The sequence below is a fragment of the Kogia breviceps genome, chromosome 6 (assembly GCF_026419965.1).
Source record: "Kogia breviceps isolate mKogBre1 chromosome 6, mKogBre1 haplotype 1, whole genome shotgun sequence".
In the NCBI taxonomy this organism is placed as follows: Eukaryota; Metazoa; Chordata; class Mammalia; order Artiodactyla; family Physeteridae; genus Kogia; species Kogia breviceps.
In genome coordinates this window covers 53,463,824-53,487,513 of record NC_081315.1, presented here as the reverse complement: position 1 = coordinate 53,487,513, position 23,690 = coordinate 53,463,824, and the positions used below count along the sequence as shown (strand labels likewise).

Here is a 23,690-nt window from a genome sequence, read left to right as displayed (position 1 = left end):
ATCGCCAGAGACTGGGAATTTAGGGCAAAGAAGGCTGGATAAATACACCTTGTTACTGCTTCAACAATTTACTACACCAGGCCCAAACCCCTTTGTCTTGTCAATTCATCACAAATTTATTGTTTCTTTGTCTAAAAGATATAAAAGCTTCCTGCTTTAGTCATTTCATTGAGTCTTACATTTTTATGGGGCTCCCCTATGTAATTAAATGTTTTTCTCTTGTTAATCTTATGTCAATTTCATTATTAGACCAGCACCTAAAGACGGAAAATTTCTCTGCCCTACAATGCTGTGAAGAAGTTACCACACTGGGTAGGTTTCTGTTCAGCATGACTATAAGCTTAATTAAATCTCCATACCCTACACCTAGCACATAGTTAACAAATGTATGTTGAATTTTTGAATGCCTACTTATGTGCCATGTCCTCTGCTAGATGACTCATCTAGCTGGGGACAAATGCAGTGTAGAAACGCCCCGAGGAATTCATTTTTAATCATGGTAAAGACCTAGTAAACAGGCCACTCCACAGTCTAGAAGTTCCCAAGTTCAAATTGTCTACATAAACCAAAGGCCCTATTATTCTCTTCTACTTTACAACCAACATCAGACCTGAAATGCATCAAAAGGTGGAGTAAGAAGGGGGTAAAAGGTGAATCTGTTCCCAGAAATAGAAGGCAGAAATCAAAATGTGATTCCATGGGGAAGTCTAGGATGAAAACAGAAAAAAATCATTTGTTGTAAATTCCCTATTTCATTATGGTAGTATTTTATGTATATTACTTTTGTTTATCCCCACAGTAATTAGTAGCAGGATCCTTGAAATGAAAAAGGCCTGAATAATTGTCATGGGGATGGCAAGGAAGCTGGGAAGCTACTAGGTTTTTTATTGTTTTTTGGTCCCACTGAGCAGATTGCGGGATCTTAGTTCCCCAACCAGGGATCAAGCCCAGGCCCCCAGCAGTGGAAGCGCGAAGTCCTAACCACTGGACTGCCAGGGAATTCCTGCTACTAGGTATTATATTCCACACCCAAACTTGGGGGGAAATAACATGTAATGGTAAGGGTTTTGGCAGGTACTGAGAAAGTAATAAGGCAAGGTAAGTCTCTGAGACGTTCAACACGAGGAAAATGGAACTCAGTAAGTCCCATGTGGATCTGACAAAGATGTTTGGGGTTGAGGATTAGAAATCTCCAAGTGTGGTTCCCCCTCCACCAAACCAAACCAAACAAAAAACTAAACAAAAACAAAAACCACAAAAGAAGTACTTGTATAGTGCAGTGATTGAGAGTTTAAGCACTGGAAAATTAAAGACTCATTTCAAATCCCAGTTCTGCCAGTGTCTGGCTGTGAGAACTTGAGTTCCTCCAAGCTGAAGAGTGTACCTCAAAAATACAAATGGGGAAACAGGAAACCTAGCTCTTTTGACATCAATTTCAGCCTAATTTCCCATTATGCTGCATAACCAGTGGATAACACAAGAAAGAGACTAGAGAAAAGCACTCTCAAAAGTACCTCCCCGATTTCTGTCCTCAATCCCTTATTTGAAACTCTTGTTGTCAGCTCTGTTTCAGAATTTTTAAAATTTTGGAATTTATGGGACTTCCCTGGTGGGGCAGTGGATAAGACTCTGTGCTCCCAATGCAGGGGCCTTGGGTTCAATCCTTGTTTGGGGAACTAGATCCCACATGCATGCCACAACTAAGAGTTCGCATGCCACATCTAAGGAGCCCACCTGCCACAACTAGGGAGCCCACCTGCCACAAGTAAGGAGCCTACATGCTGCAACTAAGACCTGGCACAACCAAGTAAATAAATTTTTTAATTTTGGAATTTAGAAAAGAAATATAGTTATATACCACATATATTATGTAACCATTCCTCACCCTCCTGCAAAAGTGTTAAGTACACTAACATTTTGCAGTGAAACATGTTTTCACATTAAGTAGAATAAAGACTATTAACCTCAGATCAGGTTAAGTTTGCAGTGAATTCAAGAAAATACTTTGTTTTCTGAGCGTTTCAGATTTTGAAATTACAGATAAAATACAGGGTATTAGAGAAGGGGTCCCCAACCCCCTGTTAGGAACCCGGCTGCACAGCAGGAGGTGAATGGCAGGTGAGCGAAGGAAGCTTCATCTGCGGCTCCCCATCACGCCCCAGGGCTCGCATTACCGCCTGAACCCCACCCCCGCTCCCCCCGGCCCCTGTCCGTGGAAAAACTGTCTTCTACAAAACCGGTCCATGGTGCCAAAAAGGCTGGGGACCTCTGTATTAGAGCACTCAATCAGGTGTGAGCATGCACACATGCTTAACCCTTCCTTGCCAGAAATTTTACTACTTCAATTTAGGAATTCCTTTTCTCCAGCGGGAATGCTGGTATAACTAGAGAATGAGACAGGGTCTCCTAACTGATAACATACAAGTTTATTAAGAAAACTCTAGGGATTTCCCTGGTGGTCTAGTGTAAGACTCCGAGCTCCCAATGCAGGGGGCCCTGGTTCGATCCCTGGTCAGGGAACTAGATCCCGCATGCCCCAAATAAGAGCCCACATGTGCAATTAAAAAAAAAAAAATTTCCGCGTGCTGCAACTAAGACCCAGCACAGCCAAATAAATAAATAAATAAAACTCTAAACCAACTGAGAAAATGAGAGCAAAGGCTGAAAAAATAAGGTCTTGAACATCGATAAGTAGTGGTTACACGCCCCCTGCACTTGTGTACACCAACCCAACAACTTCTGTAAAAGGGGTCAACTTATCAACTTAATAAACTTGCTTATAAATTTCTCCTTGCAACCTTCATTACTGTCTAGAAAAAGGAAGGATGCAGAAGCCATCATAACAGCAAGATTGGGAGTCAGAGTGAGTCCAGCAAATCTGAAGTGTGACAGCAAAATAACATACTAGCAGAGCATAGGAGCAAGCCAGCAGCCCTATATAGCTCCTTAACAAAGGAAACTATATTTTGCTGCATGCTTGTAAAGGTGAACTTAAGTCATCAAGAAAACATGACACTGTAATCATTATGCTGTTCGTAACAGTATCTATGAAGCATGGCTGTTTAAGCATTAAAGAAATAATTTAGAACCTTTGTTACCAAAATGCATCATTCCATACAATATTATATAGTAAAGAACCATATAAATTCGGTACATTAGAAGCAAATGAACCTAATTATCAACAGTTAATTTTTATGTGTATATTTCTTTACATACAGTAGATGCTTTATATGTACTATATATGCATAATGACAAGGTATTTTTTATTAAAGCATGCAGACACAGTCCACATCAGCATGGACTAGCATTTTCTACTCCTAGTCTTCATCTCAAATACCAATTAGTGACACTGGCAACTATGGCTACTACCATCAAAATATTCTCAACCTAATGGTCTAAACATAAATACCTCTAAATAATGATACTCTAAGAATACTCTAAAATATACATTTCCTTTTGGAACATAGGTATCAGGGTAAAATGAGGATTCTCCCATACTGTTTATCCTTTAATGGTCTGTAATGAAGACAAAATATTAGATAAAAGCTTAATGGAAAGGTGAACAAATAATTATTTTGCTAATTATTCTCATGGTAATAGTATATTTAAAGAAAATGAACAAAACCACTGGCCTCAAGGTCAAGCATATTTGGGTTTTCACACCCTAGTACTAATCAGTGACTTCTATAATTTCTAAACTTTAGTTTTCTAGTATAGAAGACACTGAGCCACTAACTTCCAGGGTTGTTGTGAGCATTATAAAAAATGCCAAACAAGTTTTAAATGTTGAACATATTTCATATACCTTCAATATTTCTCTAGGAATCTGTGCAGTGTGGGAACACCTACAGCAAAAATAAACAGTAATGCAAAGTCAGGATTCATGGCCAAACATAACTATTTATTATTTTTTTTAAATAAACATTGTTTCTTCCTTTAAAGAAAAAAAAACCCAAGAATTTAAATATTTCCAATCCCATCACATACGAGTCTGTATACATTATTTACATCTCTCAATTAAAACATATTACAGATTTTCTAACATTCAGTATCCCCTTTTAGTTTTTGTCACACTACATGGCTTGTGGGATCTTAGTTCCCTGACCAGGTATAGAACTTGGGCCTCCAGCAGTGAAAGGCCAAGTCTTAACCACTGAACTGCCAGGGAATTCCCTCAGTATCCCCTTTTAAAACAAAAACAATAAAACAGTTGAAGTCTGATCAAAAGTAACTACAATCTGAGTAATCTTGGCACAGTTTACAATATAGCCCCATGTTGCATTTCATGTTTTAGATTCAGCTACTTTAATAGAGAGAAATTGTCCATCTCCATTAGAGCAGGATCCTGTCTTACTCATTCTCTGCAACAGTTGCACAGTGTAAATGCTGCCTCACACTTCCATTTATGGCACTGGCAGTATTCTTCTGGTTTTGTCCTCAGAAATGATTCTATTGAAACTTTTAGGTATTCTCATGTTTATTGTATTCTCTCTCAACCTAGATTTCATGATACTGTTCCTAGATAATTTTTAGTATTAATGTATAGGGGAAGTTCAAATAAAACAAGTTTCAGTTTTTCCCACAAGATTAGTGCCCTTACCACCCTAGTAATGCGTGTACAAAAATAACAAATACAATTTAGTGGCTGTAAAACACTATTTCCTCTAAAACCAGTTATCTCTGAAGAACAATTTAAGGAGAATAGTGTTCTTAAAATGGAAATGCGAGAACCTATTTTACAACTTGCACAATTAAGCAAACAAAATAAAAATGAAAACCTGCAAACCTGTAAGAAACACCCACACATATAAGAATTTAATAATATATAACAGAAATTAAATATTAATAAAAGATTTAAATTTATATCTCTAGTAATCTCAGCTTCAGTGACGCAGTTTAAAGAAAGCTGTCAACCAAAACAAACCAAACATGCTTATGTAAATTGTATCATCCAACACTTCAGGTGCAACCTATGTATTGACAGCAATCACTTCAGAATCACTAACTGTGAGGACCTATATAATCAATCTGTTTTGTTTTTCGTCTGTGTGTGTGTGTGTGTGTGTGTGTTGTGAGAGGGGGGAGAGAGGAGTATATGGAAAGTCAACACCAGTAAGGAAGTAATTTACCTCCAAGGAGAAGGAGATGACAAGTAAACATAAGCTTGGAAAGGCCAGTGATTTCAATATCTTTGAGGATTCTAATCCAAATTTTTCTATTGTGTAGTATTATATGCAGAAAAGGAAATTTGTATCACACTTGCAAAAGTGAGAGTACTCAGTATTTTAATCTGTATTTCCTCTCTTTTGTCAAAATTTAAGTATCAGTTCAGCTACAAGTGGCAGACATGGAGCACAGTTTTATACCTTCAAAATGAATTTTTCTCTATAATTAGCCCATTAGGAGAGCCTCAAATATTCAAATTGTCTGCAGTCAGAATTGTTATTATATCTTAAAATTAAACTTTTCCATTAAGTCATGAAATAGCTTTAGCTCTAAACAGTTATCTCATATACCATTAAACTGATAGCTCAACAACTGTAATTCCTATGGTGAAACAATATTATGACAAAACGCTGGTATTTAAATCATTTTAGAAGCAGTCCTTAAAGTATAGATCTAGAATAGTGTTTCTAGGAATTAGTATATTCTTTAATATCCCAGATAAGTTTCAAACTAAGTTAAGTTTTCCTCTTGGTATGCAGCGACATTTTCAAATATACTTCTTGTCTCATATCTTTTAAAAAGACATTCAAAATGTTAAAGTTATAAATCACATATGAAATGATTATACAATTTGAAATATTTTACTGTGATACACAGACTTAAATTCAGCATAATTAATACATAAACTGTATTCCAATTTCATTTTACAATGATCTCCAGTCTTTAAATTCAAATTGTTCATTTGCGTGAAAATAAGTTAAAAAAAAAAGCATGGAGGTAAAGGCTGCTGCTTCCTTAAGCTACTTCTGTCTTAAATACTGGATCCATTTTTTTTAATATACCTTCAATCAAAACTACCCTATAGTACTCAAGATATAATCCAAAAGTTATCAGGGAAATGGACCAAAAATAGAAAATAAGAAAAAGACTTTGGTTTTTTTAAACTATTATATTTAACTGTAAGGTAATTAAACTAAATTAAAAAAATAAAATAAAACTTGTACATCCAAACGATACTGCCTACTTCAAAGCAGTGACATCAAGAAACTATTGTTTTATTAAATGATGTTACAAATCAATGCTCAAAACATTCTCTTCTGCAAATTCAGAGCCTATTCAGGCATATTCTTTTGAACTTCCTTAATAGTTTAGTTCTAAGAAAACAGCCAAAGTAGAGTCGTTTTGGTGAATGAGATAGGTCATATTAAGCTTCCAGAAAAGTTTTCGGTGCAACTGAAATGATAAAACAGATTTTCTTGCATAGACACAAACCAATTCTCAAGGCATCTCTGAAAGTGCTCCAGAAACATTACACCTTTGCAGCATAGCTGGAATAAGTAGTGATCCCAAAGAAACTACTCTGAAGATCAACTCTCATTTGAGATGTTCAAGGTATGACATATTTATCTTAAAAGGAAGTCCTACAACTTAATAATTAATTGTATCTCACATATTTTACCATTTCAGTGGTTATCAAAAACTCTCTCAGAGAGGGTGTACACAAAGGTATAAAAGAAATCTGTCATTTTGCTATTTTCCCCTAAGCAAGGAAAATGCTAATACATAAAATGCCGTGTGGTGATTACATGTAAAATATAAATATCCACATTATCTGTAATTCCTGAATATAAGAGATTGTAGTGCTTTATCTTTCCTGATAAGTCAGGCAGTAACTCAGTCTGCGACATATTATACACTAAACATATCTTTTCCTACTCAATTTTATGCTGACCATTTAGCATTTAAAAATGACAAAGGTAGGAAGAGATAGCAATCTAAAATCTTTCAATTTAAGGTAAACTGACCTCCAAAGCCTCTACCAGCTAACACATACTTAATGTTTTAGTGCAGCCTAGTGCCATGGTTTTTATGGGAAACAGAATAATCAAGCCAGTAAACGAAAGCCAGTAGCACCACCTACAGCTAATGGAAAGATTTTCACTCTGTTATTAATTTCTCTCCACCACCATTACACCGTCATTTAAAAGAATTACTAAAACTTGCTTCCTATCAACATTTAACCAAAGCTTTGTGACAATACTATGTTAACTTACTACTTTATATTTTATGCCTTCATTAGCAGATGAGAAAACCAACTTCTGCTTTATATCTCCATATGAAGAGCAGGGGGGAAATCACTATCCTGGTTATTTACAAATTAAGAAATCTGGAAAGAATCCAATAGACATTTATAAGCAAACTATGTTGTAAAACCAAGATTTGATCCTTATTTTATAAAAGGCATCTTACTAATGCTCCTGGGAACCAAATGAATCAAAGCACCTTTTTATTAAGTCAGTTATTTCTCACATGCTTTGGTGTTTCCCTATTTGCAGCCATGTAACACCATGCACAACGCCAGGCCTCTCTCTGGGAGAACGTCCCTACTTTGTTACCATATATACACATACATATTTCCTTACTTCCCAATACCTCTGTTTAAAGGAATACTCAGAAGCAGGCACCTGAGATTCTGGCACAGTGATAAGAAAACTCCTGTCTACATAGAGCGGAAAAGTAAGTCCGACTACTAAACATTAATTTATAATAACATTTGTACAGTGTACTACTGTATAAGGCTTAAATGAACAAAAACAATGTTTCACTTGTCTCTCCACACTTGGCTCTTGCAACCCCTTTATTACTAGGTTGATATGAAGTCAAATGCAGTATTGGAAGACTATTTGAATAATCATATGTTTCATCTTCCTAAATAGATAGGACCCCAAATCACTACATGCCAGATTTTGTTTCTGAATCAACCCACAGTGGCTGATATTATATATTTGGATACTAAAAGATTTGTTTTAAGGAAATCAGCTAGTTCTCATTGCAGTTTATAAATAAGTATGACCAATGAATGTCCAATATATTTGCCTCTGCCAGGCTCTCCTGTTACTTTCTACTGTTGGTACTTGGAGAATGATTGCTAGAAATGAGAAAAAGGCAGTTCCTACTGATCATAATTGTAATGGCATTAAATTGTATCACTATTCTATTTGTTAATGGCAAAAACAAACTGATTTCATTTTAGATTCTTTTCTACTGTTTTTAGTCTATACAATTTCAGAGTAAGATCTCTATTCTACAAGGAAAAAGGTATATATTCCTAACAAAGGAAGAGTATATATTTCTAACTGAAGGAAACAGATTTACCAGAAATGACAAAATTAAAACTGGGAGTCTAAAAAGGATATTTCGCAAGAGTAAAACTAAGTGAAAAGTGTTAACATTTATTTTAAAAACTAAGTTTCTGAACTTTTTACTTAATGGGAATAGTTCACTAGAAAGTCATAGCAAAAAAAAAATGTAAAAGTTAATAACTACTACTTTAGCACTTTCATTATCTGATATCACTGCAAAGAAAGATTTCCTTTCACAGTGGAAAAATCAGAAGTCAGAATGCTTCAAGTTGGGCCTATAACAAGTAAAGAAGGTACTGTATCATTTTAATATGACAGACAAACACCAGCTCCATTCACTGAATGGAAATGCTGTAAAGTGATCAATTTCCCCAAAGTCCTTAAATTCCATGTTTATGTCTATATCTAAAGTTAGTAATTTATTTTTAACTTCTCATGGAAGTTGATTCCTAAAAGGAAGTCTCTAAGACTTTGTTTACAAGATATTATTAAAATATTCATGCCATTCTATTCAAGAATTTTGAGAAAGGACTTTCTTGAACTTGACTCCTCGTACTTAATCCCATCTATAATGCATCATTCAAACTAACCCCTTGCAAACAAACACACACTCCTATCACCTCCTCTTCAAAGTTGAAGGGGATTCTGCAGATTTATGGCTCATTTGGCAATTGCTAAGAAACCTCACAGTTCAGCATCATCTCTGAAGATGGCAAACCTATATATAACCTGAATTTTTACACCTACAGTGCAGTTAACATGTAGAAAGAAGCCAAAATGTAATCGGTATTACATTTCAACATCTTCAAGTTTCAATATCACAGATATCAAGAGATGGAAAAGACCTGCTTGTAGAAATTTAAGCATCTGTTGAACAGAATTACTATCAATATCAAAAATAATTAAGAAATACTAATTTTTTATGCTCTACATGCACACCTTTACAAACTGTGTTTCTTAAATGTAGTAAAAGCTGGAGATCACCAATTTAGGTAAACTATGGCTTTTATCAATAGGTATTTTGAAACATGCATCAGTAAGTGCCCTGGGTAGTAATCCTAATATTATTTCAAGCCCTGTTAAGTTCTATGTCTGTGCTTTGCACCTCAGAAATGAGCCTGCCAAGGCACTTAAAAACATAAGACTTTTGGGGACTTCAAATATCAACCACAGGGCTTCCCTGGTGGCACAGTGGTTGAGAATCCGCCTGCCAATGCAGGGGACACGGTTTCGTGCCCCGGTCCGGGAAGATCCCACATGCCGCAGAGCAGCTAGGCCCGTGAGCCATGGCCGCTGAGTCTGCGTCCGGAGCCTGTGCTCCACAACGGGAGAGACCACAACAGTGAGAGGCCCACATACTGAAAAAAAAAAAAAAAATCAACCACAATTTACACAATGGAGAACCCCCCACCCATCAGCAGTCCAATCAATAAGCATTTCTTTCAACATATAGTATTATCAAAAATTCCCCAAGTTAGAAAAAATACTGTATGCCACTAAGACAAAATTTACCCCTTTCAACTGAATAGACAATGGTTCTTGCCTTCCTCTAGCAATAGTATATGGTTTCATTTATTCAGAATAAAGAAAAAGGAACCCAAACAAGCCCCCCAAACCTAACATAAAAACAACCAAGATAAAAACAAAATAAAACAAAATCCAAATGCACTCCACATAGCTTCATTTGAGCAATAATTTGCACATATCTGCATCCTTTTATCTGTCTTTTGAGGTGAGTTTTTCAATCAGTTCCTGGAGCGGTGCAAGTTCTCTTCTGTCAATAAGGTTGAATTCCTATGTATGACAAAGGCAGAAGAAATAGCAGAAACATATAATTTACATCTCATTCCAAAACAGATTTCCATTAACATTTGTTGGAAATTAGCTTTTAAACTAAATAAAAGTCAAATCTTTTTTTCAAGAAAATTTTTTCTATTCCCTACCTCTGTGTCTTAGGCAAATCACTTAACCACTTCTGATATTATATTTTACATCTGTAATAATATCAGGGTAAATTACCTCATAAGATTATTATGGGGACTAAATGTAATACTGTATGTTAACCACTTCATGTAATCCCTGGCACAAAGTAAACGCTCAATAAATGGGAGTTGCTGCTTCCTGTTAAAAGGAATAACCAGGGCACCTTTTAGATACAGTCAACCAAGCACGGATCAAAAAAATCTCAGGCAAATTTCAGCATTATATGAAGAGTAAAAAAGTTAGTTTATGTTATTAACTAACATATCTGCAAGCTACCATAGAATGTGGTATGAGAATAACATGAATAATGTGGAGTCCACAAATGATAAATAAATCCTGTAAAGAACAAATAAGAAAGCTTGGATTTAAATAGTGCTTCTTTAGAAGTTCTACCACTGTCATTCTGAAATTCAATTATGAATAGATTTCCCCTGAACTATAAATTATAAGGCTAATAAAAAGTGGCTGTTGATACTTCTGATCTTTTGATATTCTGCCACAGTGGGGCATTCTGAGCTCACAGTTACACTCATTTATTAGCAACCATCACGTGCCAAGCACTGCAATAAGTACTAGGAAGAGGCATTAAGGGGCATTCAATAGCAAGTCTACCACTAAGACTTGCGGGGTCTAGACCAAGAGCACAAATGGATATGTATCACATGACTAAATTACTGTATTTTACATTAAACTAATATATCGTTATATATGTTCAATTCTCCCACCTTAACAAACACACCATAGTAGCCAGGAAAGCAGATTCAAATTTAGAATTCTTAAGACTCCTCAGTCTACACTAGAAAGTAGTGAAATGAGGAGGGCCAGTCCCTGACCCTCAGCAAACCTCCCTGATCTACAAAACCACAGCTCCATCCTGTACTTCAATGGGTCTCACATGCAGGAGTGTGGACACCCTGACAGGCTGATAAAGGCAATGTCCACACACACTCACCAACAGCTGCCATCTGGCTATCCCTTAGGTCTGGCTATAAGAAATATGACTGTCCCTTAAAAGAACAGACCAAAGGAAAAGATCCATGCAAACCCTGGCAATACACTTGAGACCATGTGGGCAGGGAATTCTGAATCTCAGGTATCCAAACACATACCAGAAGGGATCTATGTAGGTATGTTCTTGGCCCTATGGATTTCTCACTCCATGTGGGGAGGAGTATGGGGAAGGGCCAGAGCAGAACTTCTAAATTGTGAGGCCCAGGGCAGAGGCCAATCTCGCTCAAAGTGGTGATACTGTATAACTAATGGACCCACCTTTAAGAAGGTCACAGTGTCCTGAGATGTAACTAGGCTCAGCTGTGGTAAATGCAACATATCAATCCCTTACTATTTGCTAGGAGTTGGGAGATACAGTGTGTTTAAGATCATACAGTAAGGTAAAACTAAACCTCTGGTGGGAGAATATCCTCTCCCAAACCACTAAAACCTCAAGCAATCATGTTCTGCCTAAACCAAAGCACAGATGCAAATTTTAGGATAACATTTTGTTTCTATTGGTGTCTATAGATGGGAAAACATAGTAAAATAATTGCTCAGGGCAACAGTTTTGGCAAGTTACTATCTCCTAAAATTTGTTTATATAGGTGAAATTAAGATACAAAATGTGTGTCCTCATTATGAGGAGTGTGTATAGAGGGAAAATAAACATTTTTCTTTGTGGAGATGGGGCATGGGAAAGGTATTTATAAGTTTATGCCCACAGATATACAAAAACAACACAGATTCAGGCTTTGGACTTCTGCCACCTCCCTTCTCCAAACTCCAACTGAAAAATAGCTGCTCAGCTTCTGCATTTCTACCTCTTTTTCACTCCTACCTTTTAGTTCTCTAATTATTATAGCAGGACAAGAATAGCCTCACTCCTTTTAGTCTACAACTCTAAGGCCCATTCTCTGAGAAATAAAGAGAGAAGGAAGAGGAGGTCAACTAAGGATTCAGATCCAAAATTAATGGACCTCTGGAACTTCAACACTCTTTGGGACATTTTTTTTCCTCTTTGGAATAATGGACAGTACCTAATTCAAAAGTTACTCGGAATATGGTTTTAAACAGGACGAAAAAAGGTATGATATTTAGAGTCCATTTCCATGCCAAAGTATGCTAAAAAAAGATCCAGAGCAGACAGGAACTGAGGGTTAACAGGAGTAGGAGGAGTGTGCAAGACCAAGTTCATCTACATGTTTACCAAACTAGCCAGGTTCTTTATTCAGCAGTTCCATTATGGCTTGTTAACTGAAGCAAATCCAAGGTAAGACCTCTCAGATTCACTGTAGATTTGCAATGGAATTCAGAAACCGAAGGCCAATCTTTACCATCATGGCAAGTATTAAGGAGGATGAAGACTAGAGAGATATAGCAAATTTTATCCTGACAGTATGGATGTAGTATTCACCTCATAACTCTGTAGATAACTGCTTTTTCTGAGCAAAAAAGATCTCCTAATCCAACTTACCTGGACAAAAAAAATAAAGTGCTTGAAAGACGTATTGAGATGTGCTTCCTCCTGCAGCTGGATCACAGGGTCAAAATGTTGATGATAAATGTGCGCATAAACCCTAAAGAGGCGTTTAAGTATAGTTTTTGCCACAGACATGAAATTCTTCGGAAATGGGACACCTAGTAAATAGATAAACAACCCCCTCTATTAACAAGAAGAGAACAAGGCATTATCAGCAAATGGCAATATAAATTACCAAGACAAGGCTGAAAATAAGAAGTATTTATGAATTACTACTTAAAATACCCATTGTACTTTTTAAAAGTTCTCAACATATCATGAATGAAAATAAGCTTCAATGCTTCTATGGAATAAGAATTTGTCTTCAGTTTAGCCCTTTAGGCCTCTAATATACCACCACTTTACCAAAATGAAACAAATAAATGTCTAAGATGGTAATAGAGCTAAAATGTATATTCAGATCCTCAGATTTCTTATGCTGAACACAAATAATGTATTACTATGTTTAGTTTTGTTTAAAATGCCTGCAGTGCATTTTCATATTTTTTCTATGGAAATTATTTCATTACTACACCAGATCTACATTTACCCTGAAATTAGCTGCAGTCTCTGCTCAATTAGAGAGACTTGTTTTATGAATTAGAGCACTTTTACAGCATTAAACAAATACAAAACTAGAAAAATACAAAAGTCTACATCCTTTGTTAAAGTGGCTAAATGATCCAGATTGGCAAAACACAAGGCAAATGCTGGTACTACTGGGTTCAATGTCATCACATTGCCTACTGCCCATTTAAAAATATTATAGATCACAAGAAAACATAAGACGTTTTGGGGTACGTAAGTGTCTCCCAAAATGAAGGGACACTATATAAAATAGTATGCTTACACTCTTCAAAAATGTCAGTGTCATGAAAAGACCAAAAAAGCCTGAGAAATTCACATATTCCACATTAAAGGAGGCTAAAGAGACATGACACTGAATGAAAACAAATGTCAAAGGTTTTCCTTTGCTCTAAAAGATATTATTGGGAAATTTTGAAAAATCTGAATAAGATTTGTAAATTAGACAGTAGTATTGTACTGGTGTTAATTTCCTGGTTCTGACAGTTATACTGGGATTTTTCTAAGGAAATACACATTGAAGCACATACAGATAAAGAAAGGTGCATCATAATTGCAACTTACTCTCAAACAGTTCAGGAAAAAGAAAAGAATGTGGAGTGGGGAGGGAGGGAAAGAGAGAGAAAGAGAGAAAGCAAATGTGTTAAAATGTTGGAACTAAAAAATCTGGAAGAAGGATACATAGGGATTGTTTGCACAATTCTTACAAATGTCCTGGAAGCCTGAAATTGGGTTAAAATTAAAAGTTAAAAATTATATTATGGGGCTTCCCTGGTGGCGCGGTGGTTGAGAATCCGCCTGCCGATGCAGGGGACACAGGTTCGTGCCCCCGGTCCAGGAAGATCCCACATGCCACGGAGCGGCTGGGCCCGTGAGCCATGGCCGCTGAGCCTGCGCGTCCACAGCCTGTGTGAGCCATGGCCACTGAGCCGGCACATACGGAGCCTGTGCCCCGAAATGGGAGAGGCCACAACAGTGAGAGGCCCGCATACCACCAAAAAAAAAAAAAAAAATTATATTATGAAGATAAAAGATAAGATGAGAGTACTTATCCCAAACCATTACTATGTATATAAGTAATGCGGTCTTGAAAAATAGACCTTTTATTACAAAGGCTCCAAAGTAGTTAAAGCATTCAATGAATGTGCTTAAAACAAGCCATAACAACAGCAACTATTTACATTGCTGTCTCCTCCACTATATCCTTCTCCCCAAAACTAAAAAAGCATAAAATACAGTCAAAAAGCTGAAAAAGAGCAAATGCTTAATTTTTTTTCAGAAAACACAGTTGTAAGGAGTTTGACACAGTAAAGTCATATGAACTGTCTAAATGTAAATAATTTCCACTTGAAAGGTCAGCCCTTTAAAAGGTCAGCATATATAAAAGTCACTCAGTTGATAACAGGCCAACCTGTCAAATCTTGTTTTCTTCTCACCTAGCCTGATTTCACAGCCTGCAAGGTTCACACCGTGGGTCATGAATACAAATGCCCTCTTTGCCACAAATATAAGGTAAAAACTGTTTTGAAGTCATATAAACTCCCTTCCTAAACAAGAAATGGATATGACTGCAGCAGATGATACTGGCTGCTTACCCAATGACCAGTCTCTTTTTTCCCTAACACAGGCCAGATTTGTTACTATCCAAGATATACCGATTTTCTTACTGTTTAAAATTATAGGGAGGTTTACCTAATGTTCATGATAAACTTGGTATGAAAACGATAGACACTTTCAAGTACATAAGATTAGCAATATTTTGATAGATATGGTAATCTAACATGGTTCCTGGAATAGAGAGGCAATAAACCCTAGAAACGCATGAAATTAGATAAATCATGATGGATCCCAGTTAAACAATTATACCAATTTTTGATGGAAATAATGTCTCATCATCCAACTGGTCCTGAACCCAAGTCATCAGGTAATCAATGTACTTTGGTGCAGAGCACTTAATAGGCTTCTTTATGTTTGTTCCATCTGCCCAGTGATACTCATATCTGTATTAGAAAGATAAAAAGTACACAGAATATCAGTGTATACCTATCTATAATGTGTATATTTTTATATTACATATATAAGTTTATTAGGAATGTATTCAGGACATATTTTAATCTCTTCCTCCAAATAAAGATTTTTTGCATTTGGCACTTAAATTTAGTATTTTTAAATTGCTATTGGGGCTTCCCTGGTGGGCACAGTGGTTGAGAGTCCACCTGCCAATGCAGGGCACACGGGTTTGTGCCCCGGTCCAGGAGGATCCCACATGCCACAGAGTGCCTGGGCCCATGAGCCATGGCCGCTGAGCCTGTGCGTCCGGAGCCAGTGCTCCACGGCGGGAGAGGCCACAGCAGTGAGAGGCCCGCGTACCACAAAAAAAAAAAAAAAAAAAAAAAAAAAAAAAAAAAAATTGCTATTGGACTATTTTGCATTTATCAGGATACAAACTAAGCAGATCCCACCAAACCCATTTTTTGTGAGCTTTCCTTCATATATAGCAGTTATATTTTAGAATCACACATAGTATAAACTGCCATAGTAAAAACCCTAAGTTTACTTCCCACTTCTATTATGACCATCTTTAATCTTTATGATTATTGTTTTCTTCCTCAAAAAACGTTTCTCCTTAGGCAGTACAATTCTTTTTAACTTGGGGCTTTAAATTTTGGGTTAAGACTAGAGAATGACATGGAAGCACACCTAAGTAAGATTAATGAAAAAGAAAATGATTCAGTATCTGAGTACATTTGGTTGAGGAGATAAACATGCCTTTGAGGAAAACTGGCAACCCAAATAAAGATGCCTATAGTATCTGGGTATTAACCAGACACTATCCTTTGGTATAATAAACATTTAATGTGCACCTACCATGTGAGAAATACTGTGTCAAGGAATACTGTTCTTGAACAAGGGACACTAAAATGAAAGACACTTTCTCTGTTCTCAAGGAAAAAGACTAGTAGAGAAGACAGACTTGTAAATGAGTATGTAAAAACAGTACAACAGAATGCTAATGGAATTAATTAAACACACACACATACAACCACAACCTGATTTTTAAGACAAGGAATAAGCATGCAGCTGAAACTCCATGTACAAAATTATCTAAACTGAACTAGCATTTAGTTTTTTAGTTTCTGAAGGTTACCTCTGCCATTTAGCTTCTCTCTTTGAATCAATTGTTTTTATAATCTTGTCCCAGAGTTTGGACTGACATAATGATAGGTGATTAAGCCTAGCAAAGGAGCTGGAAGAAAATATAATGGAAAAATACTACAGGGCATTTTAAACAATGAAAAGTATCTTGAGATAGGACAACAAGGATGCTTTCTATTTAATCATAGTTACTTACACTTGAACAGTAAATATTAAACAGGATACACCTGAATAAATATTCTGACAGCATACTAACCCTGGGAAATAGGGATGAATGTCAAGTCTACTTCAAAGATCTCCAAGAGGAGATTCCCCAACATTTCTTGGCATCCTGTTCCACTATTTAATCACTTTCACAGCCAAGAGATTCTTCCTAACATAAAACAAAAGTCTCAAGTGTGACTTAAGCCTCTTCTTGTTTGAGCCTCTTAGGAGACAGAGAACATGAATGGTAGGACTTTTAGCCATCATCACTAAGTCTTCATTTAAAGACAGGAACTCATCCATGTTTTTTCCCTTATGTTATGAAGCCTCAATGTTTTTGCATTTCTCTCATAACCATGTTTTTCATTTTGTTAATGATTCTCAGGTGTTTCCTATTCATTTTTTTCCCCTATTCATTTTTTCCCCCTATTCATTTTTAAATGCAGAAGTCAAAAGCAGGCACAGTAAACCGAAAAATCATTTTCAATATCCTGAAGCTTTATAAAAAATACTAATATTCAATGTCCTAAGGTTTTTTGAAAAATAAAACAACTGTATATTGTTTATACTTCTAGAGTTTATAACTATGATTCCCTGATTCTTTCCTTTTCTTTTGTCATGTTTATACTTAACGATGACTTCATCTTCTAACTCTATTTTGCACCCACTGATTTTTTTATTCCACCTTTGACAGACCGTTGTCTTTGAAATTTATTTCTGTCATCATGGTATGAACTTACAAACTACAAATTCCAAAATGTTCATTTCTTGGTTAATAATGATAATAAATAGTAACTGAGAAACCACTTCAAGAAAAAAAGTACAAAAAATACTAACAGGTCGGGTCTAAACAACATGCTACCCAATAACCAATGGGTCCCTGAAGAAATCAAAGAGGAAATCAAAAAATATCTGGAGACAAATGAAGACAAAAACATAATGATCCAAAATATATGGGATGCAGCAAAAGCAGTTCTAAGAGGGAATTTTATAGTAATACAAGCCTACCTCAGGAAATAAGAAAAATCTCAAATACTAAGCTTATACCTAAAGTAACCAGAAGAATGGAACAACAAAACCCAAAGTTAGTAGAAGGGAAGAAATCATGAGGAATAGAGCATAATTAAATGAAATAAAACTAATAATAATAATAAAATAAAAAGAAAAGACCAACAAAACTAAGAGCTGGCTCTCAGAAAAAATAAACAAAATTGATAAACCCAAATAAAATCAGAAATGAAAGAAGAGAAGTTACAAACAATAACACAGAAGTACAAATGATCATAAGAGATTACTATGAACAATTATAGCCAGTCAAATGGACAACCTAGAGGAAATGGATAAATTCCTAGAAACATGCAATCTCCCAAAACTGAATCAGGAAAAAATTGAAAATATGAACAGATGGATTACCAACAATGAAACTGAATCAGTAATTAAAAAAAAAACCCCAAAACTCATAACAAACAAAAGTCAAGGACCAAACAGCTTCACGAGTGAATTCTACCAAACATTTTTAAAGAGTTATATTACCTATGTTTCTCAAACTATTCCAAAAAAATTGAAGAGGAAGGAAAACTTCTGAACTCATTCTATGAGGCCAGCATCACTTTGACCAAAACCAGACAAATCACCACATAAAAAGAAAATTTCAAGCCAATATCACCAATGAACTTAGGTGCAAAAATCCTCAACAAAATATTAGCAAACCGAATCCAACAATACTTTAAAAGGATCATAAACCATGATCAAGCAGGACTTATCCCAGGGATGCAAGGATGGTCAATATCTACAAGTCAATGAATGTGATACACCACACTAACAAACTGAAAAATAAAAATCATATTATCATCTCAACAGATACAGAAAAAAGCCTTTGACAAAATTCAACATCCATTTATGATTAACAAAAACTCTCAAAACAGTGGGCTTAGAGGGAACATACTCAACATAACAAGGCCATATATGACAAACACACAGCCAACATTATACTCAATGGTGAAAAGCTGAAAGCATTTCCTCTAAGATCAGGAATAAGACAAAGATGCCCACCCACTCTCACCATTTTTATTCAACATAGTATTGGAAGTCCTAGTCAAAACAGACAAAAAAAGGAAATAAAATGAATCCAGATTGGAAAGGAAGAAGTAAAACTGTCACTGTCATTGCAGATAACATGATACTATACATAGAAAATCCTAAGGATGCTACCAGAAAACTACTAGAGATCATCAATGAATTCAATAAAGTTGCAGGATACAAAATTAATACACAGAAACCTGTTGCATTTCAACACACTAATAGTGAACTATCAGAAAGATAAATTTAAAACAATCCCATTTACAACTGCATCAAAAAGAATAAAATACCTAGGAATAAATCTACCTAAAAAAGTACAAGACTTGTACTCTGAAAACTTTAAGATATTTATGAGAGAAATGGAAAAATACACAAACATATGGAAAGATATAACATGCTCACAGACTGGAAGAATTATTATTTTTAAAATGACCATATGACCCATGGCCATCTACAGATTCAAGGCAATCTTTATCAAAATAACAGTGGCATTTCTCACAGAACTAGAACAAGTTAATTCTGAAATTCGTATGGAAACATAAAAGACTCCAAATAGCCAAAGCAATCTTGAGAAAGAAGAACAAAGCTGAAGGCATCACACTGCCTATTTCAAACAAACATACATATAGTATACTACAGCTATACTACAAAGCTATATTAATCAAAACAGTGTGGTACAAGCACAAAAGGGGAAACACAGATTAATGGAATAGAATATAGAGAGCCCAGAAACAAACTTACATTTAAATGGTCAATTAATTGCAAAGGAGGCAAAAATATACAACAGGGGAAAAGAGACAGCCCCTTCAATAAATGATACTGGGAAAACTGGAGAGCTACATGCAAAAGAATAAAACTGGACTACTTTCTCACACCATGTATAAACATAAACTAAAATAAAAATGAGCGACTTCCCTGGTGGTCCAGTGGTTAAGACTCCACACTCCCAATGCAGGGGCCCCGGGTTTAAGCTCTGGTCAGGGAACTAGATCCCACATGCCACAACGAAGAGCCCACATGCCACAAGTAAAAGATTCCATATGCCACAACTAAAGATCCTGCATGCTGCAACAAAGATCCCACATGCCACAACTAAGACCTGGAGCAGCCAAATAAACAAATATTTTTTAAAATAAATAAATAAAATAAAATAAAAATAAATTAAAGATTTAAATGTAAGACCTGAAACCATAAAATTTCCAGGAGAAAACTCTTTGAAATCAGTCTTAGCAATATTTTTTGGATCTGTCTTCTCAGACAAGGGAAATAAAAGCAAAAATAAATAAATGGTACCACATTAAACTAAAAAGGTTTTGTACAGTAAGGAAACTATCAACAAAATGAAAAGGTAGCCTACTGAATGGGAGAAGATATTTGCAAGTGATATATCCAATAAGGGGTTAAAATACAAAATATACAGAGAACTCATACAAGTCAACATCAAAAATAAATAAATAAATAAACAACCCAATTAAAAAATGGGCAGAGGACCTGAATAGACATTTTTCCCAAAGACATACACATGGCCAAGGGACACATGAAAAGATGCTCAACCTCATCAGTCATGAGGGAAATGCAAATTAAAACCACAATGATATACTTCTCACACCTGTTAGAATGACTATTATCAAAAAGACAACAAATAACAAGTTTTGGCAAGGATGTGACAAAAAAGGAACACTTATGCACTGTTGGTGGAATTGCAAATTGGTGCACCCAGTATGGAGAAAAGTATAGAGGTTCTTCAAAATATTTAAAATAGAACTGCCATAAGATCTAGCAATTTCTTTTCTGGGTATTTACCCAAAGAAAACAAAAACACTAATATGAAAAGATATGTGCAACCCGTTTTTCATTGCAGCATTATTTTCAGTACCTAAAATATGAAAGTAATTTAAGTGTCCATCAACAGATGAATGAAGAAGATGTAGGGTGTGTGTGTGTATACACACACACACACACACACACACACACACACCCAGAGAGACAATGGAATATTACTTAGCCATAAAAAGGGAAAGAAATCTTGCCCTTTGTGACAACATGGATGGATCTAGAGGGTATTACACTAAGTAAAATAAGTCAGGCAGAATAAAACAAATACCATATGATCTCATTTACATGTGAAATCTAGAAAACAAACACAGATACAGCACACAAAAGGGTGGTTGCCAGAGCGGAGTGTGGTGGGAATAGAGCAAAATAGGTGAAAGGGATTTAAAGATACAAACCTCCAGTTATAAAATAAATAAGTTATGGGAATATAATATTCAACATAAGGAGTACGGTCAAAAACACTGTAATAACGTTGTATGGGAACAGATGGTTAGTAGACTTATCATGATGATCATTTTATAATGTATGGAAATGTCAAATCACTATGCAATACACCTGAAACTAACATAATACTGTATATCAACTATATTTCGATTTTTAAAAATATTTGGATAGAGAGGCATAAGCAAACAGAAGAAAGGCAGAATGGAGGACAATACAATAGGGAGGATTATAAAGTTCAGGCTAAGGAATCTGGACTCAAAATATTAGTCATTGGTAAATCACTGAAGGAGATTAGCTAAATACAGAAATTATAAGGTCAGAAATTTTCTTCTTATCTAAGAACTGTATGATAAAGTAAAAATGAGAACTGATCATGAATCATGTCTTACTTTGGGCCAGCTGACATCACTGGACAACTTTCTTCTGTACAAAAATCTGTGATTGTTCCATAAAGCATGTTAATCTGATTGAAGAAATCTACAGCTGCAAAGCAAATATCAGTTATAAGTAAAAAGTTAAATTTTAATTTTACTCAAACAATCTTTTATTCCAGCAGAATCTCAGCTCTATCAGTGTTCTTTCCTCAACAAAGAACAGGTGAAAAGAATATAAACAAACAATATTTGCCTCACTGAATTTAGGAACTTCTGTTTATTAAGTGACTCCCTTAAGAGAATAAAAAGGCAAGCAAGAGTAGGAGAAATTATTTGCAACACATATAATCAATAAAAATCTTATATTCAGAATATATAAAGAACTTCTATAGATCACTAAGAAAAAGACAACACCATAAAAAACTGTGAGACGGTTTCTGAGTCTATTGGTTATCTCTATGGAAAAGAAAAAAACTTGACTCTTCACTCACACAATACCTGAAAAGCAATTCAAAGTGGATCATACACCTAAATGTGAAAGGCAAGACAATAAAGTTTAAAAGAGCATAGAAAAATATGTCCATGAACTTTGGCATGCAAATATTTCTTAAGAAGAGCACAGAAAGCACCAATCATAAAGGAATAGTTTTCCATAGGTTTCACTGGAAAACTGTTATTCCTTGTTTTTTTATAATTTTTATTCTACTCATAATTTTTTATATTGACCTCAAAGCCAACAAGTTTATTAAATTTACCTATTCATAGTAATAGTGATGGTGCAGTAATAAAATCATGGTCTTTTGATTTTTCAACATTCATTCATGTTGGCTATGAACATAAATGTTGTTTCTTCCTTTCCAGTTATTATTATCTTTTATTCTTCTTCCTGCCTTACGGCATTGGCTAAGACTCCAGGAAAGTGGTGATGGTGGCTAACCTTAACTCATTCCTAATCTGAGAGAAAACTTCAACATTTCATTATCAAATATGATGTTTGCTGTATCTTTTTTGTAGATATGCTTTATCAGAAAAAAGTTCTCAACTTTTACTTCATAAGTTTATTACGAATTGATTTTAAATTTTACCAAATGTTTTTTCTGCTTATACTGAGATGATCATATGATTTCTTCCTCTTCCTTTATTTTGGCTAATGCAGTGAATTACAACTGATTTGCAAGTGTTAGGCCAACCTTGTTTTCTAGGAATAAGAACAATTTGGTTATGATGTTATAATTTTTAAATATTGCTAGATTCAATTTGCTAATATTTTTATTAGGATTTTTACATCTAGGTTCATAAGTTAGATGACCTGGTTTCCTTTCTTATATGTCCACATAGAACTCATAGCACTAGTATTTTCTCCTTTCCACATAAAAGCTTTAGAAAGACTGGTTCTTTCTTTCCTTTCTTTTTTTTTTAAAATTGAAGTATTAATTGATTTACAATATTTTATCAGTTTCAGGTGTACAACATAGTGATTCAATATTTTTATAGATTACACTCCATTTAAAGTTATTATAAAATATTGGCTACAGTCCTTGTCCTGTACAATATACCTTTGTAACTGATTTCTTTTATACATAGAGGTTTGTATCTCTTAATTCCTTACCCCTATCTTACCCCTCCCACCTACCCTCTCACTACTGGTAACTACTAGTTTATATCTGTGAGTCTGTCTCTGTTTTGTTATATTCATTCTTCTTTTTTTATATTTTAGATTCCACATATAAGTGATAACATATAATATTCATCTTTCTCTGATTTATTTCCCTAAGCATAATACCCTCCAGGTCCATCCATGTTGTTGCAAATGGCAAATTTCATTCTTTTTATGGCTCAGTAATATTCCATTGTGTGTGTGTGTGCGTGTGTGTGTATACACCACATCTTCTTTATCCATTCATCTGTTGATGTACACTTAGATTGCTTCCATATCTTGGCTATTAGCTTCCATATGCTGCTATAAACACTGGAGTACATGTATCTTTTCAAATTAATGTTTTCATTTTCTTAAAATATACATCCAGCAGTAGAATTGCTGGATCATATGGTAGTTCTAGTTTTAATTTTAGAGAAACCTCCATATTGTTTTCCATAGTGGCTGCACAAATTTACATCCCCACCAAGAGTGCACTGTAAGGTTTCCTTTTCTCCACATCCTTACCAACATTTGTTATTTGTGATCTTTTTGATGAGAGCCATTCTGAC

General features: G+C 35.3%; 1 protein-coding gene across 1 annotated transcript in view; it reads right to left on the bottom strand.

Moving 5' to 3' along the window:
* Positions 1 to 3,880: 3,880 nt before the first annotated feature.
* MOB1B (MOB kinase activator 1B) overlaps positions 3,881 to 23,690 on the bottom strand; it is a 54,424-nt gene continuing 34,614 nt past the window's right edge. Inside the window, exons 3-6 of the mRNA XM_059065786.2 lie at positions 21,498 to 21,591; positions 15,256 to 15,389; positions 12,760 to 12,923; positions 3,881 to 10,103 (exon numbers count right to left, since the gene is read on the bottom strand). Coding sequence (XP_058921769.1) covers positions 10,026 to 10,103; positions 12,760 to 12,923; positions 15,256 to 15,389; positions 21,498 to 21,591 — 470 coding nt within the window. The 3' untranslated portion in view covers positions 3,881 to 10,025. The remainder of the gene's footprint in view (positions 10,104 to 12,759; positions 12,924 to 15,255; positions 15,390 to 21,497; positions 21,592 to 23,690) is intronic.